Source organism: Nicotiana tabacum, chromosome 8 (genome assembly GCF_000715075.1).
Source record: "Nicotiana tabacum cultivar K326 chromosome 8, ASM71507v2, whole genome shotgun sequence".
In the NCBI taxonomy this organism is placed as follows: Eukaryota; Viridiplantae; Streptophyta; class Magnoliopsida; order Solanales; family Solanaceae; genus Nicotiana; species Nicotiana tabacum.
Window position 1 is genome coordinate 11,444,209 of NC_134087.1, and position 19,221 is coordinate 11,463,429.

Consider the following 19,221-nt stretch of genomic DNA (forward strand, 5'->3'; position numbering starts at 1 on the left):
GAGCCGGTTGTGTCAAAAGCCAAGGCTCTTTTGCCAAGGCCACCTCAACCTTATCCTCAAATGCTCGCGAAGCAAAAGAATGATAATCAGTTTAAAAAGTTCATTGACATACTGAATAACTTATCTATTAATGTGCCTTTGGTGGAGGCACTTGAACAAATGCCGGGTTATGCAAAATTCATGAAAGACTTGGTTACAAAGAAGCATTCTATGGATTGTGAAACTATAAAGATGACTCACCAAGTTAGTGCTATAGTGCATTCAATGGCTCTGAAGCTTGAAGATCCGGTGCTTTCACCATTCCTTGCACCATTGGGAGTGCGGATTTTGCCAAGGCTCTATGTGACTTGGGAGCTAGTATCAATTTGATGCCATACTCGGTTTTCAAAACTTTGGGTATCGGGCAACCTAGACCAACTTCAATGAGACTTCAAATGGCGGATCGATCGATGAAGCGATCTTTGGGCATTATTGATGATGTGCTTGTCCGGGAGGACAAATTCATATTGCCGGCCGATTTTGTGATTCTGGATTGTGAGGTGGACTATGAGGTTCCTATTATCTTGGGAAGGCCTTTCCTTGCAACAGGGAATGCATTGGTTGATGTTGAAGCGGGTGAGCTCACTTTCCGAGTGGGTGATGAAAAGGTCGTCTTCCATGTTTGCAAATCTATGAAACAACCCAAAAGCACCGAGGTGTGCTCTTTTATTGACCTCGTCACAGCAGTGATAATTGATGATACCAGTGCTATAATCAACGTGGAGGATCCTCTTGAGGCCGTGCTATTAAATCTTGATGTCAATGAGGATGCAAGTAGAGTGGAGTGCGTGAATGCCTTACATGGGATGGGCTCTTATTCTTATGAGCCTAGAAAATTGTCTTTGGATCTTGAAAACCAGAAAACTCCACCAACAAAACCATCAATTGAGGAGCCATCGGTGTTGGAGTTGAAACCACTTCATCCACACCTTAGGTATGAATTCTTAGGCTCAAATTCTACTTTACCAGTTATTCTTTCTTCTTTCCTAACTAACATGCAGGTTGAGGCCACTTTGGCGGTGCTTCAAAAGCGGAAAAGGGCAATTGGATGGACTTTGGCTAACATTCAGGGAATAAGCCCCGCATTTTGTATGCACAAAATTATCTTGGAGGATGATGTAAAGCCTTCCTTGGAGCATCAAAGAAGATTGAACGAGGCTATGCAAGAAGTGGTGAAGAAAGAAGTGATCAAATGGTTGGATGCCGGGGTTGTGTACCCCATTTCTGATAGCTCATGGACTTCTCCGGTGCAATGTGTACCGAAGAAGGGTGGTGTGACTGTGGTGACCAATGACAACAATGAACTTATTCCTACTCAGACAGTCACATGTTGGAGGGTTTGTATGGACTACCGAAAGCTAAACAAGGTGACCCGAAAGGACCATTTCCCATTGCCATTCCTTGACCAAATGCTTGATCGTCTTGCGAGGCGTGCTTTTTATTGCTTTTTGGATGGATACTCGGGGTATAATCAAATCTTGATTGCTCCGGAAGATTAGGAAAAGAACACATTCACTTATCCGTATGGCACATTTGCTTTCTCTAGGATGTCGTTTGGGTTGTGTAATGCTTTGGCGACATTCCAAAGGTGCATGATGGCTATTTTCACGACATGGTTGAATATATATTGGAGGTCTTCATGGATGATTTCAGTGTGGTTGGTGATTCCTTTGAAGAATGTTTGAGAAATTTGGATAGAGTATTGGCCCGATGTGAAGACACAAACCTCGTACTCAATTGGGAACAATGCCATTTCATGGTTGAAAAGGGTATAGTGTTGGGCCACAAGATTTCAAAGCGAGGGTTTGAAGTTTACAAAGCCAAGATAGAGGTGATTTCAAGGCTTCCTTCCCCTACTTCTATTAAAGGGGTGAGGAGTTTTCTTGGGCACGCGGGTTTTTACCGAAGGTTTATAAAAGATTTTTCAAAAGTGGTACACCCCTTGTGCAAGTTTCTAAAAAAGGATGCAAAGTTCATGTTCGATGAGGGATGTATGCAAGCATTTGAGCTTCTCAAGCTTAAGTTAACCACTACCCCTATCATTACCGCACCAAATTGGAGCTTGCTTTTCGAGCTCATGTGTGACGCAAGTGACGCTGTGGTTGGGGCTGTTTTGGGTCAAAGGGTTAATAAGATATTTCATCCGGTGTACTACTCAAGCAATACCATGAATGAGGTTCAAAGGAACTATACAGTCACCGAGAAAGAGTTATTGGCTATAGTGTTTGCGATGGAAAAGTTTCAACCATATCTTATGGGGGCCAAGGTTATAGTGCACACCGATCATGCCGCCCTTAGGTACTTGATGACAAAGAAAGACTCCAAGGCAAGATTGATGCGATGGGTGTTACTACTTCAAGAGTTTGGTCTAGAAATTATGGACCAGAAAGGTAGTGAGAACCAAGTGGTGGACCACTTTTCCCTTTTGGAGGAGGAGGGGAGGCCTTGTGATGGCCTTGAGATCACTGATTTATTTCCCGACGAACAACTCCTTACGGTGTCAATGAATGATATGCCATGGTTTGCCGATGTTGCCAATTACCTTGTGACTGCAGTAATTCCGTGTGAGCTCTCTTCTAACCAAAGGAAGAAGCTCAAGCGGGATAGTTTGGATTTCTATTGGGATGAGCCATACTTGTTCAAGATTTGCATGGACGGTGTGATTCGTAGATGTGTCCCGGAATAAGAACAATTGAGTATCTTAGAGGCTTGCCATTCTTCACCCTATGGTGGCCATCACGGTAGGGTGAGGACCACCTCAAAAGTTCTTAGTTGTGGATTCTATTGGCCAACCTTGTTCAAAGATGTGGGTGATTTTGTCAAGAGGTGTGACAATTGCCAAAGAGCGGGTGGAATTTCATAAAGGGATGAGATGCCTCTCAATACCATTCTTGAAGTGGATATCTTTGATGTTTGGGGAATCGATTTCATGTGTCCATTTGTTATCTCTTGTGGGAATACTTACATTCTTGTGGCGGTTGACTATGCCTCAAAATGGGTTGAAGTCGTGGCTTTGCCTAACAATGAAGCCCGGAGTGTTGTTGCATTTATTAAGAAGAGCACTTTCACAAGGTTTGGCACTCCCCGTGCGATTATTAGTGATGGGGGATCTCATTTTTGTAATAAAGCTTTCGACACGTTGCTTTCTAAGTACGGTGTCAATCACAAAGTTTCTACCCCCTATCTCCCTCAAGCAAGTGGTCAAGTGGAAGTCTCCAACGGGGAAATCAAAAGCATATTGTCAATGACGGTAAATGCACATAGGACCGATTGGTCGAAGAAATTGGATGACGCTCTATGGGATTATCGGACGGCTTACAAAACTCCGATTGGGATGTCTCCGTATCGGTTGGTGTTTGGGAAAGCATGCCATCTTCCGGTTGAGTTAGAGCACAAGGCCATATGGGCTTTGAGGAAGTTGAATTTGGAATGGGATGTTGCAGCTAATCTTCGTGTTTAACAACTTAATGAACTTGATGAATTTAGATTCCATGCCTACTCCAGTTCGTCCTTGTATAAGGACAAGATGAAGTACCTTCATGACAAATATGCTCGTGGAAGGAGTTCAAAGTTGGTGATTTGGTTCTCTTGTTCAACTCCCGATTACGTCTGTTTCCGGGAAAACTTAAATCAAAATGGAGTGGACCGTTTGAAGTTGGATTTGTGACCCCTTTTGGTTCTCTTGATTTGAAAAACAAAAATGGTGAAGTCTTTAGAGTTAATGGGCACCGGATAAAGCATTATCTTGGAAAGCTTGGTGACTGCCACGTGGTGGTGCTCCTTCATCTCAAGTGATGTGTGGTAACATGCGTCGTGCCGCGACGTTATATCAGACGCTTCTTGGGAGGCAACCCATGTCTTTTTCTTCTTATCGTTTTCTTTGATTTTCTTTGTAGTATAGGATTGATTTTTGGGCTAATTTGTTGTGAGATATTGCAGTGTAAGGCATGATGGACAAATGTGCAGGTCTTTGAAGTTTCCAGTGCGGCCGCAGTACATTCTGTGCGGACCTCACTGGCGTGGGTATGATGAAGCTTCTCTGAAGTTTGCCACCGCATCTGCACTACATTTTGTACGGTCCGCCGTGGACCTCTGCGGCCGCAGTCCATTTGTGCGGACCGCAGAAGGTTGCCTTCTCAAACTTGTGCTAAACAAGAAAGTGCGGACCGCGGTCCATTTTTTGCGGTCAGCACGGGTAGGTGAGGTTGGAACCCAGGAGCTTTTCTATAAATAGACCCAGAGGACCCCTAGTAACCCTTTTCGCAAATTTGAAACCTCTGAGAAATTAAACACTGTTCATCGTCTCACTTGCACGTAATTACTTGTTGAAACTCATTTGATTCAATTTATTTTTTGGCAATCCACTAAGCAAGCGCCTAGGGCTAGTTTTTTATATGTAACAAAATTAAAAAACAAAATACAATGTCATGATCTCCTACAAAATGAAAGGAATAAAATTTGAACTTAACAAGTAGACTATTATCAAGATTGAGCACTGCACTCAAAATTGATATCACATTAATTTAAACTACAAATCTAGACCGAAGATGTCCTTTGCTTCCTTGTATTTCCAGTCCATTGAAGCCCAATTCAAATGTGTACCATGCTGATTGTAAATGTAGCCATAATCTGCGTCAATTTTAATGCAGCAACCCATCCCACACGTATAATATTTTCCTTCGATCCCCTTTCTGTTGTTGCGCCGAAAATGTGAGCACTGGCCATTGTTTAACCTGGCCATTATTTAATTATAGCTATTGTCGAACACAGAGCTGGAAATTTCTCGAGATCCTGCTTCTTGAAATCATGCATCCATTTAAAACAATTGCAGCCAGGCATGCAACCTGCCTTAAATTGCATCCCTGTGCTCGCACATGCTGTAATCCACATTTTCTCAAATTGTGCAAATCAAGTGCATGCTCAAATGTCCAAAGCATTCCCAATAAAACACGTCCCAGTTGTTTATTGTCGAAACCCCATGCGCATGCCTTCTTGGTGAACAACTTTCTTCAAAGTCACGCTCACCTCATGTGTATGCCATGCGTGCATCTCCAGAATTGAGAGAAACAATTCGTTGTCCAGCATGCGATACATTTCCCATGTGATACTTTTGTTCAACAACATGTGTTTTCTGGTGGTTTGTAACACCCAAAACGTGAGATTCCATCTTTTGTCGAAAAGCTGAATTGTCTTATATTTCCAAAATGCATGCTGCATTTCCTAGAAATTCCCTAGCGTGCTGGTGCATTCTCCAAGCACATTGGAATCTGTTATTGTCCAGAACTTCACGTGCCCTTCTTGTTTCCCCATCCTATTTCAGTACTTCCCTTTGATGTGAATGACTGTTATGAAACAAAAATTGTAAAAGTGCCAAAGCCTACCTTTAGTGTCCTACCAGTGGATTGAATGCAATGCAATAATACCACCACTTGAGATTCTACTATAAGATTAGGCTTTAGCTTCGATGATATACCTGCAAAAAATGAATAAAGTTAGCCGAAAAATTGCTATCCAAACTCTCCTCAAGAATGATTCGAGTGTGATAACAAAATGAATCCTCTTTTCCTCCTAATTCCTTGCAACCTTCACTCTTATGTAAGGGAATTGCATCTTATCTTCGTTAATAATCCTCCTTCCTTTTGAGTCCATATCCTAGAAACCATGGCATTCAATATTTCCTTCATCTATAGCATAATTGGCAAGGTGGTATGCTAATGTATTCCGTTCTCTGAATATGTGTGTGACCTTGATGATACTTTGTTCCTTCAATATTAAAATCTCCTCTACATGTTCAGTAATATACCAAGGAGGTTTCCATGATTCCTCTATAATGTTCTTTAATAGCATAGAATCTGTCTGCAGTCATATCTGGAAATAATTAAGATTTTTGCACATCTTCAATGCCTCCACAATAGCTACCGCTTCTGATTCATTGTTGGTTCCTTCAGAAATCTCCCTTCCTTCTGCATATATCAAATCACCTACCTCATCCCTTATGCAGAAACCAATTGAACTCCTCCCTGGGTTCCCTTTACATGCTCCATCCGTATTCACTTTGATCCATCATCTTGAAGGAAATTCCCATAACACTTTATCATATTTCAGTCGAGGTGTGTATTGCTCCATCATTGTCAGTAAGTCCAGCCACTTGTGAGGCACATATAGTCCAGGCTTTTTCAGTTGGACTTTTGCATAGTAGATGACACCTGGTAAATAACTCTGCTCACTGACACTAGTTCTCCATATTTCAAACTGTTTCTTCTCTTCCAAAGTTCCCATACAATGCATGCAGGTAGAGCTTGTAACACTGGCTTCAATCTAGGTACAACTGGTGCTGTCCAACACTTTGTAATTGCTTGATGTAATGACAAGCTATCTAATGCAATTCCTGCTCTCCTTAGGAAGTAAGTCCAAACACTTCTAGATGCATTGGATGTGAAGAACAAATGTAGTAATGACTCCTCCTTAGGATCAGCACAACACCAACATTTAGATGGCATGGAGTATCCTAGTTTACGCAAGAAATCATCAAGTGGCAGTTTGGCTTTCCACACCTTCCACAGGAAGAAGGATATCTTGAAAGGTAAACCTTTTACCCATATCATCTTGTAAGCTAATCTTGGGTTGGCTCTTCTTCGCAGGTAATCCCATGCAGACTTTACTGTAAAATGTCCCCTTGTTTCAAGCATCCAGAAAGGAGTATCTAACTGTGAACTTTCAGTTGGTGGTCTAATATTCTGCACAATGTGGTGTGCCAAATCTTCTGGTAGGCTCTCAAACATTTTATCCACATTCCACATACCATTTTCAACCAGATCATTGACATTATGAATATCCTCATCGATACCAAACTCTACAGGTACTTGAAAATATAAGGCTCCCATCTCAGTCCAATTGTCGTACCAAAATAGAGCTGATCCCATTCTCAATTTCCAGTAGATTTGATGCTCAATCAAGTCCCTACATTCTAGCATTTTTCTCCACACGTGGGATCCATGCTTCCAAGGTACAATTACTGCATTCAGTTTCTTGCAGTACTTTTGACTTATAAAAGAACTCCACAAACTGGGCTTAGTCCTGAAATTCCACCATAATTTGCAGAATAGTGCCTTGGATACATCATGTAGGGACCTGAAACCTATGCCTCCCTCCTCATAAGGCATACAAAGGTTAGTCCAAGACGCCCAATGTCTAGTGCTGCCTCCCACATTGCTGCTCCAGAAAAACTTGGCAAAAATGCTATGTAATTTGTTGATTACATAACTTGGTGGATTAACTGCTGACAACATATGAATTGGGCATTTGATTCAATTCACCTCACAATCTGGTACATTAATCTTCCTCTTTACTTGTTTAATTTTGTCATTTGCATTTAATTTTCATTTTTTCTTAAGTTTTATTTCGTCCTTCTCCCGTAATGTCTTAATTTGTTAGGTTAGGGTAGTTAGATTTTTGATTCTTATCTACTTAGTTAGTGTACTGGATTGGGTAAACATGTAGGGACATAAATTAAGGATAAATTTGGACTTAAAATCAAAATCTAATGCCCTAAATCAGTGCCAAGTTTGGGCACGTAGTGTGGACCGCGGTCGCTTCAGTGCGGTCTGCGGTGCCCTAGTGCGGTCCGCAGTACCACTTTGTGCGGAGCGCACTGATGAACATCTGAAAGATAACCCTTGGGCAGTGCGGCCGCACTACATTTTGTTCGGTCCGCACTGGCCCAGTGCGGCCGCAGTACCATTTTGTGCATACCACAGAGCCAAGATACAGAGGGTAGGTATTTTGAAACCCACCCCAGTGCGGACCGCGCTACCATTTTGTGCGGACCGCACTGGTCCCTGTGCGACCGAACTGGTCCCTGTGCGGCCGCACTCTATTTTGTGCGGTCCGCGCTGGGCAGCCTCTGAGGACTATCTGCAACACTTTGATTCTGTTCTGCAATTTGTTCTGCTGCAATAACTTGAACTTCCTTGATTGATACTAATAAATACATTGAATGATGTTTGCAGACAATGGTAAAACAAAGAGGCAAGGGATCAAAACAACCTGACAGAGGCGAATCTTCCCGGGGTGGAAAATAGAAAATGGTCAAACTCACTCCCCAAGCTAGGCAAAACATTAAGAACATGAGGAAGGCCATAAAAGCAGCTGACAGAGCCATTGACATGTCGGGGAGTGAGTACGAGCCCTCTTGGGAGATCTCTTCGGACTCAGTCCCAGAATACATCCCATATCCGGAGAGGGCCAGACATAGAGACACCCCTCCCTCATCACCTACTGCCCAAACACCAGGGCATGTTTCTACTGAGTCGTATGAGGGCTCAGTAGCCAGCAGTGGTGAATACTCCACCTCCCCCATAGTTTCATTATCCGGGAAGGGTGCAAACGGAGGTGAGGAAGAGGTACAAGGAGATGAGGAGGCAACTGGAGGTGGTGAGCCTCAGGTGGGAGGTATTGCTAGAACAAGAAAACGTGATGTCTGGGAGGATAGGTTCGTGAGCGAGGTGGCGTATTTGGGAGTGGTGGCCAGTGAGGAAGTTGATACTGGAGCAGAGTGTCATTGACACAGATCTACTACCCCACAACCCCAACGTGCAGAGATAGTTCAGAACTAGAGTGCGTTGGGAGCACTTCTTAGATAACTGTGTGGACGCCAACGAGCATTTGGTCAAAGAGTTTTATTGTAAGGTAGCCCACATCAAAAAGGGCTCTAAAGTGACCAAAGTTTGTAATTTGAAAGTTTTGTTCGATGAGAAGCCAATTAATAAATATCTGGGCTTCGATGAGGCAGATGAGGCTCTATATATGGCAAAAATGGAGATGGGCGAGGAGGTCCATCCATGGTTAGCTCAGTACCTGGCAATCCCAGGTACCGTTCCTGATTGGTTGACAGTTGGGGCCAGAAAAATGCGGAGGACCCTAAACTTTGAGGCGAGGGGTTGAGAGACCTTTGTTTGCAGCCAGTTGGACCTGACCACTCATGACCAGACCCTTCCTCTCCACCGGGTTGTTTTGATTGCTTCTATTATGGCGGGGTACCCCATCAATGTGGGGAATGTGATGTCCAGAGTTATCACCATTGTGGGAGCAGAGCATGACCGGAACTACCCTTTCACCAGCTTCCTCACTGAGTACTTCACAGATCTAGAGGTGGAGCCGAGGCCTTATGACATCAAGGTCAAGGTGACAACCCCATTTTCCTGGTATAGCTTGAAGGGGAATGACAACCCCAAGGACAAGAACTATAAAGCCCCTGCTTTTTCCCCAATTGGCCAGTCTGAAGAGTCAGTTGTGGTAGAGGTCCCTGTTGAGCCTACTTCCACTTCTGCTGACTTACCTCATCTACCTTCCACATCTTCAGCCATTCCTCCTGGCCTTTCCACATCAGCAGGCCCAGAGATCCCATCTACCCGGGCCCATCCCATTACCGCCCATCGGCTGAGCCATGCCATGTTGAGTATAAACAACTGGATGCAGACTGCCTCATCCAAGTTGTCCACATTGATTACCACGATAGAGGCTCAATCGGCTCCTCCAGCCACTCAGGTGCCCCAGTCGATAGAGGATGTTTTGAAGGAGATACTTGAGAACCAGAAGAAAATCCTCACCACTCAGGATGCATTGGCCAAGGCAGTTGATTCACACAGCAAGGCTCTCAAGGAGCTTGCTCGGGAGCACAAGAAGCTTAGAAAGATACGGGCCTCTAAGGAGTCCATGAAGGAGCTGCGAGCAGATGTAGATAGACTGAAGGCAGACCAGCTGCCTTTGGACCTGTTACTTGATGATCCAGTCCCAGCAGCTCATCCATCGCCGGAGCAGACCCAGAGGCCTCCGAAGAGGAGAAAGATATTATAAAAATAGTGTTGACCAAATGACCTTCAAGTTAGAAAAGATTTACCATCAGTTAAAAAACTTAAGAATGAAAAATATTGTGCGGCGGGGCGGGGCTAGGCGAGGCGGATTTATGTGGGTATAGGCGGGACAGGTTGAAATCTTTGCGGTTTAAAGTGAACCCGCCCACATTCCCACTCTGCCATCTCTAGTTATCTAATAGACTATGAGCCCGTTTGGCTTAGCTGATTTAGAGTAGCTGATAAGCATTAGGTGCTGAAAATAATTTTAAGTGCTGAAGCTGAATTAAAAAATAAGCAGTTACGTGTTTGGATAAAACTGCTGAAATTAATAAATGCAGCTAAAGAAGTGGGTATACGAAGAGTTTTGTTTTAAAAAGAAGTATTTTTAGGATAGAATAATAAATATTTTGGTCAAACTTAAAATGCTTATAAATTTGATAAGTTGGGAGAGACCAACTTATGACTTTTGGCTTATTTTTGGCTCATAAGAAATTAACTTATAAGCACTTTTAATTTTATTATACGCATAGATAAGCCAAAAAGTACTTATAAGCCAATTTGACCAACTTATAAGCTTAGCCAAACACCCTCTATATTTCATCTGATCAATTGGGTAGGGGAAGCGCCCTAGGGGAGTTGGCGATGGCAAAGAGATTAAAAGGTAAAAGTAGAGAACACTAAGAGCCCGTTTGGCTTAGCTGATTTAGAGTAACTGATAAGCATTAGGTTCTGAAAAGCACTTTTAAGTGTTGAAGTTGATTTAAAAAATAAACAGTTACGTGTTTGGATAAAAGTGCTAAAATTAATAATAAGCAGCTGAAGAACTGGGTATACAAAGAGTTTTGTTTTAAAAAGAAGTATTTTAGGGATAGAATAGTAAATATTTTGGTCAAACCTAAAGCGCTTATAAACTGAAATTTGATAAGTTGGGGGAGACCAACTTATGACTTTTGACTTATAAGCACTTTTAATTTTACCAAACGCGTAAATAAGCCAAAAAATGCTTATAGCTAGTTTGACCAGCTTATAAGCTTAGCCAAACACCCTTAGATTTGTGAATACATTCAGCCATCTATAATTGGCTACTGATTAGCATTAGTAGCTAAGGTAAATAAGTTTATTTGCATATCATGCAATTACTTATTTGGATAAATATCTAGTGCAGTAAATTTTAACGGTAAATTAATTCGTCTCTTTAATGCACTCCGCAATTGGATGCAGTCAGGTTGATTGATGTATGACAAGTTGCTTTCAGCGACCGTAAACTTGGCAACTTGCTATTTTATTTATTTGCTCATCCCTCTTTATGATATTTTGTACATTCCTAGGTTTTTTTTTTACACCATCAATATAATTTATCTAGAATAACAGGTTACTTATCAATTAATGTTTATTTAGAAATTTGCTTAGAATTACTTAATTACTAGTAATCTAATTGTGTAAATATTTTATACATATTAATATAAGATGCGGAGCTACGGTAAAGTGTGTGAGTTCGGGCGAACTCAGTAACTTTCTCCCAAATCCTGTATTTGTGTTGAAAAATTTCTAATTCTATATAAATATAATACGCTGAACCCAGTAAAAAAAGGAATCTGGGTTCAGTGACAAAGGTTCTGGGTTTATAGTGAAAACACATGGGTTCAATTTTAGGTCACAATCGTATTTTAAAATTTAGAACTCATATACTTCAAATTCTAGCTCCACCTCTGACTATGGTAAGCATTAACGAAGATTAACTCAGAAAAATACTAGTTTATAATTAGACTTATTAAAACTATAGCCTTCTTTGACAGGAATATGGATTATGAATTTTGAGATGTAAAGTGACTATATTTATGTGCTCCAATAAATGTATGACACCGGCCTATGTCTATTTTTTTTAGTTAGGATAAGCTCAATGTCGAACAAAATCAAGTCACCGTGTCATTGAAGCCGAGAAAGGTAAAATAATCTGCAGAAATGTAAAGTTCTTCTTCCAATTCATATTATTTGGAGGGTAAATTTTTTGCCTTTAATTATCTCGTTACTAGACATAATACTCAACTAACTGAAACAGTACTGATAAATTTTCTAGAAATCGACTTCTTGAACATCAGATATTTTCGAAGCAGACTTAGTTCGCCAGAACAACTAATATTTAAATCAAAGGTCATTAAGAAATGAGAATTAAAGAAAAGATATGTATAGAAATTGATCTTATGTTCGATAACATTACACGTGACGACATTGATAATCATTATTTGCCTAGTCATATACGAGGAGAACTTAATCAAAATTTACCGAGAAAAACTCTAGGTGTGGCCTACGTGGTATGGACATATATATTAGGGAAAGGATACACAAAATTGACAATAGAAAGCCCTTTTTTCACTTCGGTATTGTATATCGCAAGTTGTCACATTTAGGGGTCTAGAAGCTGAAGTACGGATTTAGGTATTTTGGTCCGTTTCAAAAAGAATAATTCCTTCTAAATTTAAATATAATTTAGTTTAAACTTTCAACTCTATTCTTAATAAAAAGCTTTTAGAATCACAAATATTCTGGATGCTTTTTTCACTTGTTTAGGACCACAAAACCTAAAAGTCTTCATTTTTTCTTAAACTTCATGCCTAGTCAAACAAGTTCATATAAATTGAAACGGGGGAGTAATTTTTATCTAAATTCTGTATTTGTATTAAGAAATTTACTAAATGCAAAAATAAAATTCAAAACCTAGATACTAACATCTAATTATATCGCTATACTAGAATATAAAACCCATAAAATTTAAATTCGGACTCCGTCTCGGATCACAATTGATTCCGTGAAGTGATGGTGAGAGTAATCTTTATCTATGTTTGTCTTAGCAAACCAATGACATGCTAAGGCATATAGTCCAACTATAGATTAACTTTATTTTCCCAAGTATCTGCACGTGAACTCCCAATAATTTCTCATGCATTTGTGGGTCCTTTTGGGCCATCCCTTCCTTTTGTTCTCGTGCCTAAAATCCAACTTCTAGTTAGAATCTCATCCACACTCCACTCTCTCCCTCATTCTTCTACCTTCTTTCCCTACAATCTCTCCATTCCTAAATACCTTTCACTTTCCATCTTCAAAAGTTACGAGCTTTAATTTGACAATGTCTCTTTGGCCATATTCAACTTTTCTTCTTCTTTCTCTGCTGCTCACTTCCAGTAATGGCGCATTTGGCAATAACACAGCAAATGATGAGCTAATTCTTCAACTCAAAAGGCTTCAAAGGACACAGCAGGGCAACAGCCAAAGTTGTTATTCCCAAAACTCAAGTGAGTATTAGCAAAAACAAGATTATAGAGATAGTCATCATTCTTTAGTTTATTACTGTATGTTAGCTATTCCCTGCGATATTATCAACAATTTTATTGGGATCTGGTAATAGTTTTGAGTCTTTTCATGCTTTTATATTTAAGTTACCTTTAACACTTCCACCATTTCTACTTTAATTTATTCTTCACTAGGCTTAAAGATAGTAATGAATAATAGAAAATAAACTATCGAAGAAACCACTCATATTGGCTTTACAATGTTTTCCACAAGATTCTGTACGTCAATTTGTAATATTGCCGCACAAGCTAAGCTTTAGTTCTTTTTCTTGGTATATGATTTTCTTTAAATCTTTTTTATCTTCCTAACACATTGGATTATCTACATTCTTTATAATACTTCGTTCACTAAGCATAAACCTATTTGAACTGAGTTGTCTGCTATATATTCATCTTTCTTTCTCCGTCCAGGAAGTGAAAATGGAGCAGTAATATTAGAAATGAAGCACAAAGATTACTGTTCTGGATCATCAACTGGTGACATGAACAGAAAGATACAGAAACGGCTACTAGCTGATGATATTCGAGTTCGGTCAATACAAGCCAACATTAAAAGAATCATTTCTGGAAAAGTGGAAGCTTTATCACAAACTCAAATTCCTATAACTTCCGGTGTCAAACTACATAGTCTAAATTACATTGTTACAGTAACATTAGGTGGTCGAAATATGACAGTAATTGTAGACACAGGAAGTGATCTAACATGGGTTCAATGCCAACCTTGTAGATTGTGTTACAATCAACCAGAACCTCTATTCAACCCTTCTGTTTCTCCTAATTATCAATCAGTTGCATGCAACTCAGCCGCGTGTCGATCTCTTCAATCTGCAACTGGAAATTCAGGATTATGTGGGAATGATTTAAAAAAATGTAATTATGTTGTTAGTTATGGAGATGGATCCTACACTAAAGGTGAACTTGGTCAAGATCATTTGGTTCTTGGTAGCACTTCTGTTAACAATTTTGTCTTTGGATGTGGCAGGAATAATAAAGGTCTGTTTGGTTTAGCTTCAGGACTTATGGGACTTGGAAAGAGTAATCTTTCTTTGATTTCTCAAACATTTGGAATTTTTGGTGATGTTTTCTCTTATTGTTTGCCTTCAGTTGAAGCTAAGTCTGGCTCATTAGTATTAGGTGGTGACACTTCAACTTTCAAGAATTCAACACCCATTTCTTACACTAAAATGGTTCCAAATCCACAGCTTTTTAGCTTCTATTTTCTTAATCTAACCGGGACTAGTATCGGTGGGGTGGCTATTCAAGATTCAGCTTTTGGAAAATCTGGAATTATTATTGATTCTGGCACAGTTATCACAAGGCTTCCTCCCGCTATTTACAAAGCTGTAAAAGCTGAGTTCTTGAAACAATTCTCGGGGTACCCTTTAACACAAGGATTTTCAATTCTTGACACTTGTTTTAATCTCTCTGCATATGAAGAAGTGAACATTCCTACTATTAAAATGCAATTTGAGGGTGCTGTTGAGATGGAAGTTGATGTTACTGGGGTTCTTTATTTTGTAAAGAGTGATGCATCACAGGTATGTTTGGCTTTGGCAAGCCTACAATATGAAGATGAGATTGGAATTATTGGAAATTATCAGCAGAAGAATACTAGGGTCATATACGACATAAAGCAGTCACGAGTTGGATTTGCAAAAGAGACATGCAACTTCTGAGTTTTCATGCAGATAAGACAAAGTTATGCCCTAAAATTCATCCTCTCAAAAGAAAGTCAATACTGTGACTGGTTGGTAATGAAATTTTAAGAGGACTATTTTTCTGAATATAAAGAAAAAGTAGAGCTTCATCCTGAGGGAATATAGATATCATGAGTGCAAGTTGTTTATTATCAAGACTGTTGAAATATGATATATTTCATAAGCTTCTGGAAACCAACCTCATTATATAATGTCCCTTCTTCCCTGAGTGGAGGATCTTCCGAAAACATCTCTATCCATTCGGATAAGGTAAGATCTGCATATATTCTATCTTGTTCAGGGGCGGATCCAGCCTATTGAAAGTGGGTTCCCGTGACCCAGTAGTTTTTGTATATACTCTGTATATGTATTAAAAAAATTATTAAATATCCATAAATATTTGATTGTGAACCTAGTTACTTATTGTATGTTTACTTAAGGTCGTTATAGGAACTCATAAGCTTTAAATCCTGGATCCGCCTCTGATTCTATCGAGACCCCACTGGTGAGATTTTACTATATTATTGTTGTTGCGGACAAGATTTTACAAAGTTATAAAGTTCAGACTTGCTTTGAAGCTTGTCCTAATATAAACAGTTTTTAAAACGCTTCGATACATCTGCAATTTTAATGTTTTCCTCTAAGTAAATGCTATAACTCATATAATATGGTTTTTATAATAACTATTATTTTGTTGCCAAGACATCTTCATAGTGTACAATACTAGTACTACATTCTACATACAGACCTGACAAAAAGATTATTTTTTTAATCATTCAGAAAAGTTTGATGCTTAATCATCTTGTAAGGATTCAACAATTAGTTGCAGTAGGAATGAAGTCACATGTTGGCATGTTCCTTACAAGCACATAAAAACATGCATTAGGCCCACAGTAGAATGTCTTGATAACCGAGCCAGTTGTCCTTTCCTTCTTTGATTCTCTGACCCCATGGCTCTAGGGTAGTGTAGTTTTTCCGAGTCGACTTGATTCTTTTGGACTTAAAAAATCAGAATGTATGGAAAAAAAACTGGGCATCACAATATATATAACACCCTAGTATACCGCGCTATATTTTAACGATCGTTTGTCCGTTAAGGTATAGCGCGGCGTAATACCACACTATATTTGAAATTAAAATGGACGGGAAGGTATAGCGCGCATATATAACACACTATAGTATAGGAATTTAAATTTTTTTAGCTAACACATACATTACTAATATATGTATTTCATATACTAAAATATCTTATTATTTCGTAAGTTATTGATGGACCGACGGTGTCGCACCCCCTTTTTTCCCTCCTCGCGGAGAGAGGTCCGGGTTTCGACATTCCATGGGGTGTGATAACTCATTTTCTTTTGGGAATTGGGTAGTTGAAGAGTCGCTACCTAACGAGTTATGGTGCGTTAGAGCACCTAGAGTAATTAACTCATGGATGGTTTGCATTACCAGAGATTTAGGGTAAGGGCTCAAAATAGCCTCGAGGGGAAGGTGTTAGGCACCCCTCTTAGTCCACAACTGTGGGTCCCGATTGAACTTATATTTACAAATTAGTCCATTTCAAATAAATAGTTGAATCAAATAGGTTGCAAGTAAGCATGTTGGATAACTCGAGTAATAAGATAAAGATTTTTTGAACAAGTTGTATAAAACAAAGGTTTAAAAAAAAGAAATTTTGGAAAAAGAAGGAGTCCTAGGTTGGTTAGCTTATAGGATCACCCCACACAATGTCCGGTAAATACTCCTCGATGAGGGGCTACACATGACATTAGCGCGTAGTCATCATATCCCATATTTACCCTTCCCATCCCCTTAGTGGTAATGCAAAGCTAGTGTTTGGTCAGCGATCTCTATTGAGTGTTGTTACCCGTCCCTTCTTAATGGTCCTGGAGGGATTTAGGACCTCTACCTATAGGTGGTTCTAGACAGCCCCCTAAGGTTTTAAAGGTGAAAATTCTAAGGCGACAGGCAAAACAACTAGGACTTTAACACATAAGATAAAAGGGAGCAAATAGAGGTTCAAAGTTCCTCCTCAAACAAGACACATAAACAACACGACTCAAGCACAATTAAGGGCTTTTTATTAAATAGTATTCTAAGGCAGGATATCAAGGTGAATATGCAGAAAACAAGCAACTTATTTTTAAACTCGGAAGTAAGACCCTAACAGTTGCCTATTGGTTTTTAAAGCATGTTAAGATCAGAAAGATACTAAGTCACAAAAATAGCTTCAGAATTGCAAGTTTTGAAAAAATGCCCTACAGGCTTGCCTACGCGGAACACTGATAACTACGTCTTATAGTGAAATAAGGCGAGTTTTTATATGGACTTTTAATACCTATAGACATGCTGTCTAATGATAAAATAAGGCAGTTTTGAAAGAACTTGTTTAAGGAAATATACCACTTAATTAAACCGATTCGGAAGTGAACTAAACGTAAACCAGATTGAGTTATTTAAACTAAACTTAGGCGAGATCCATAGGCAAGATTTGATATTGTTCCCTATAGGCATGATATCTAAGTTTAACACTTATTTAAAGACTTGCAGGCATAGAAACATACATAAACACTTGTTATAACAGAATCCTGGTTAAATCGTATAGGCATGACATCTATTTGTTAGGCTGATTTTAAGACCTGCAGACATGATTTCTATTAAGGAATTATTTGAAACCTATAGGCATAATTTCTAACATGGTAAAATAAACATGACAAGATGTAAAGTCCTATAAGCATGATTTCTACTTGGTAAGGCAATCAGATTAGAATGTAAAATCCTATAAGCATGATTTCTACTTGGTAAGGCAATCAGATTATAATGTAAAGTCCTATAAGCATGATTTCTACCCGTATTACTCCATAAACATGTAGCTACCCATCCCTTTCACTAATTACCCCAATATTTGTTTACAAGTTATTACATGCCATATGAATAAATTACATAAGTAAATAAGAAAAGAAGAAGTTATTCTACAGGGAGCCTTCAATTAGGCCCAGGTTTCCATAAGCCTCCAATAGCCTCAAATGCCTCAATTCCATAAATAAAATCATAGTCTAGGTACATCAAAGTTCCCTAAGGATCTCAAGGATCCTGGGCAGTGTTTACACCTAGACTTGGTAACCAAAATTGAATAAATGCAGTGTGAAAAGGCCAGCCTCAGTATGCCAGAGTTCAGAGGGTTCTCAAGAGAATCCCAAGGCAGTACACATACTGGAGGGGGCAGAACTTATTGACTTAGGAGTAGAGTGAAAGTGTTTGACATAAGTTGAAATTTTTTAGTGGAAAACTGTATTAAAAGGAAGTTTGTTTGAAAATAATTTAGTAAAAAAACAATAGAGATAGTTTGAAAAGAGATTGGAGTAGTGAACAACAATACAACATCTTTAAGATAGGTTCATACACAGCCATAAGTCACAGAACCAAAATAAGTTCAGTAGTCACAAACAGGGAATAAGGGATTTGGGGATACATAGAACACTTGATTGTATAACAAGCAAAAGTCTTGGGAATTGGTACAAACACGCTCAAAAATAGCTGACCAGGTATAGTCACAGAACCAGACATGAAGAACAAACTTACATATAGGGGTGATAGGGATTTGGGGATTCATGGAGCATATGATGGTAAACACATAACAGGTAGAGATAATTGGTATAGACATGCTCATAAACAATACAGAGGGGTAATACACTGATCCTAAAGAAAGGATGTACATAACATGCTAATAACATATCAACTATAAGTTTCACAGCAAAACCATAGATAGAAGCAAACTAGAAATAGAATGAACTGAAGCAATAAAAGAATCATATTGTTATTGGAACTTTGAATTGAAACTAGAACATACCAGTAAAGAAGACAGTAAGCAAAGTGAAAGAGAAGGAGAACACAATGGTTAGCCTTGGCTTGTATCCAGCTAACTTAGAGTAGTAGCAAGTAGCACAAAAAGGGAGCAGAAAGTTTTACATGTGTGAGAGAGAGAGAGAGAGAGAGAGTTTTGAACCAAGAGTGTTCGTGTTGTGTTAATGGAAGAGAGTGAGTATATATGTTTGAAAGCAGGTAGAAAATAAGGTAAAAATCAAAGTTCATCAGTAATTGTGGAACTCAAAATCAATCAGTCATGAAATCAAGGTAAGTACTCCCTTTAATTAAGGAAATTAACTTAAACGGTAAGAACAAGTGATAAATAAGGACAGAAATCAGTGCATGACTAATAAAGAAAGATTCAAATTTAGTAAGTATAGGGTAGACAATTAGGGCTAAGTTGAGAAAACTCTC

At 39.2% G+C, this 19,221-nt stretch overlaps 1 protein-coding gene across 1 annotated transcript; it reads left to right on the plus strand.

Moving 5' to 3' along the window:
- The first annotated feature begins 12,894 nt into the window (after positions 1 to 12,894).
- Positions 12,895 to 15,047, plus strand: LOC107760260 (aspartyl protease family protein At5g10770-like). Its single transcript, XM_016578283.2, has 2 exons — positions 12,895 to 13,183; positions 13,652 to 15,047. Exons 1-2 carry the CDS (start codon positions 13,018 to 13,020, stop codon positions 14,914 to 14,916), a joined length of 1,431 nt encoding a protein of 476 aa, XP_016433769.1. The 5' UTR covers positions 12,895 to 13,017; the 3' UTR covers positions 14,917 to 15,047.
- The last annotated feature ends 4,174 nt before the right edge of the window (positions 15,048 to 19,221 follow it).

Bases quoted from the DNA above. Each gene is read 5' to 3' on its own strand.
- LOC107760260 (XM_016578283.2), top strand. From the start codon at position 13,018: ATGTCTCTTTGGCCATATTCAACTTTTCTTCTTCTTTCTCTGCTGCTC. The intron at 13,184-13,651 runs GTGAGTATTAGC...TTCTCCGTCCAG, and splicing joins TTGTTATTCCCAAAACTCAA to GAAGTGAAAATGGAGCAGTA.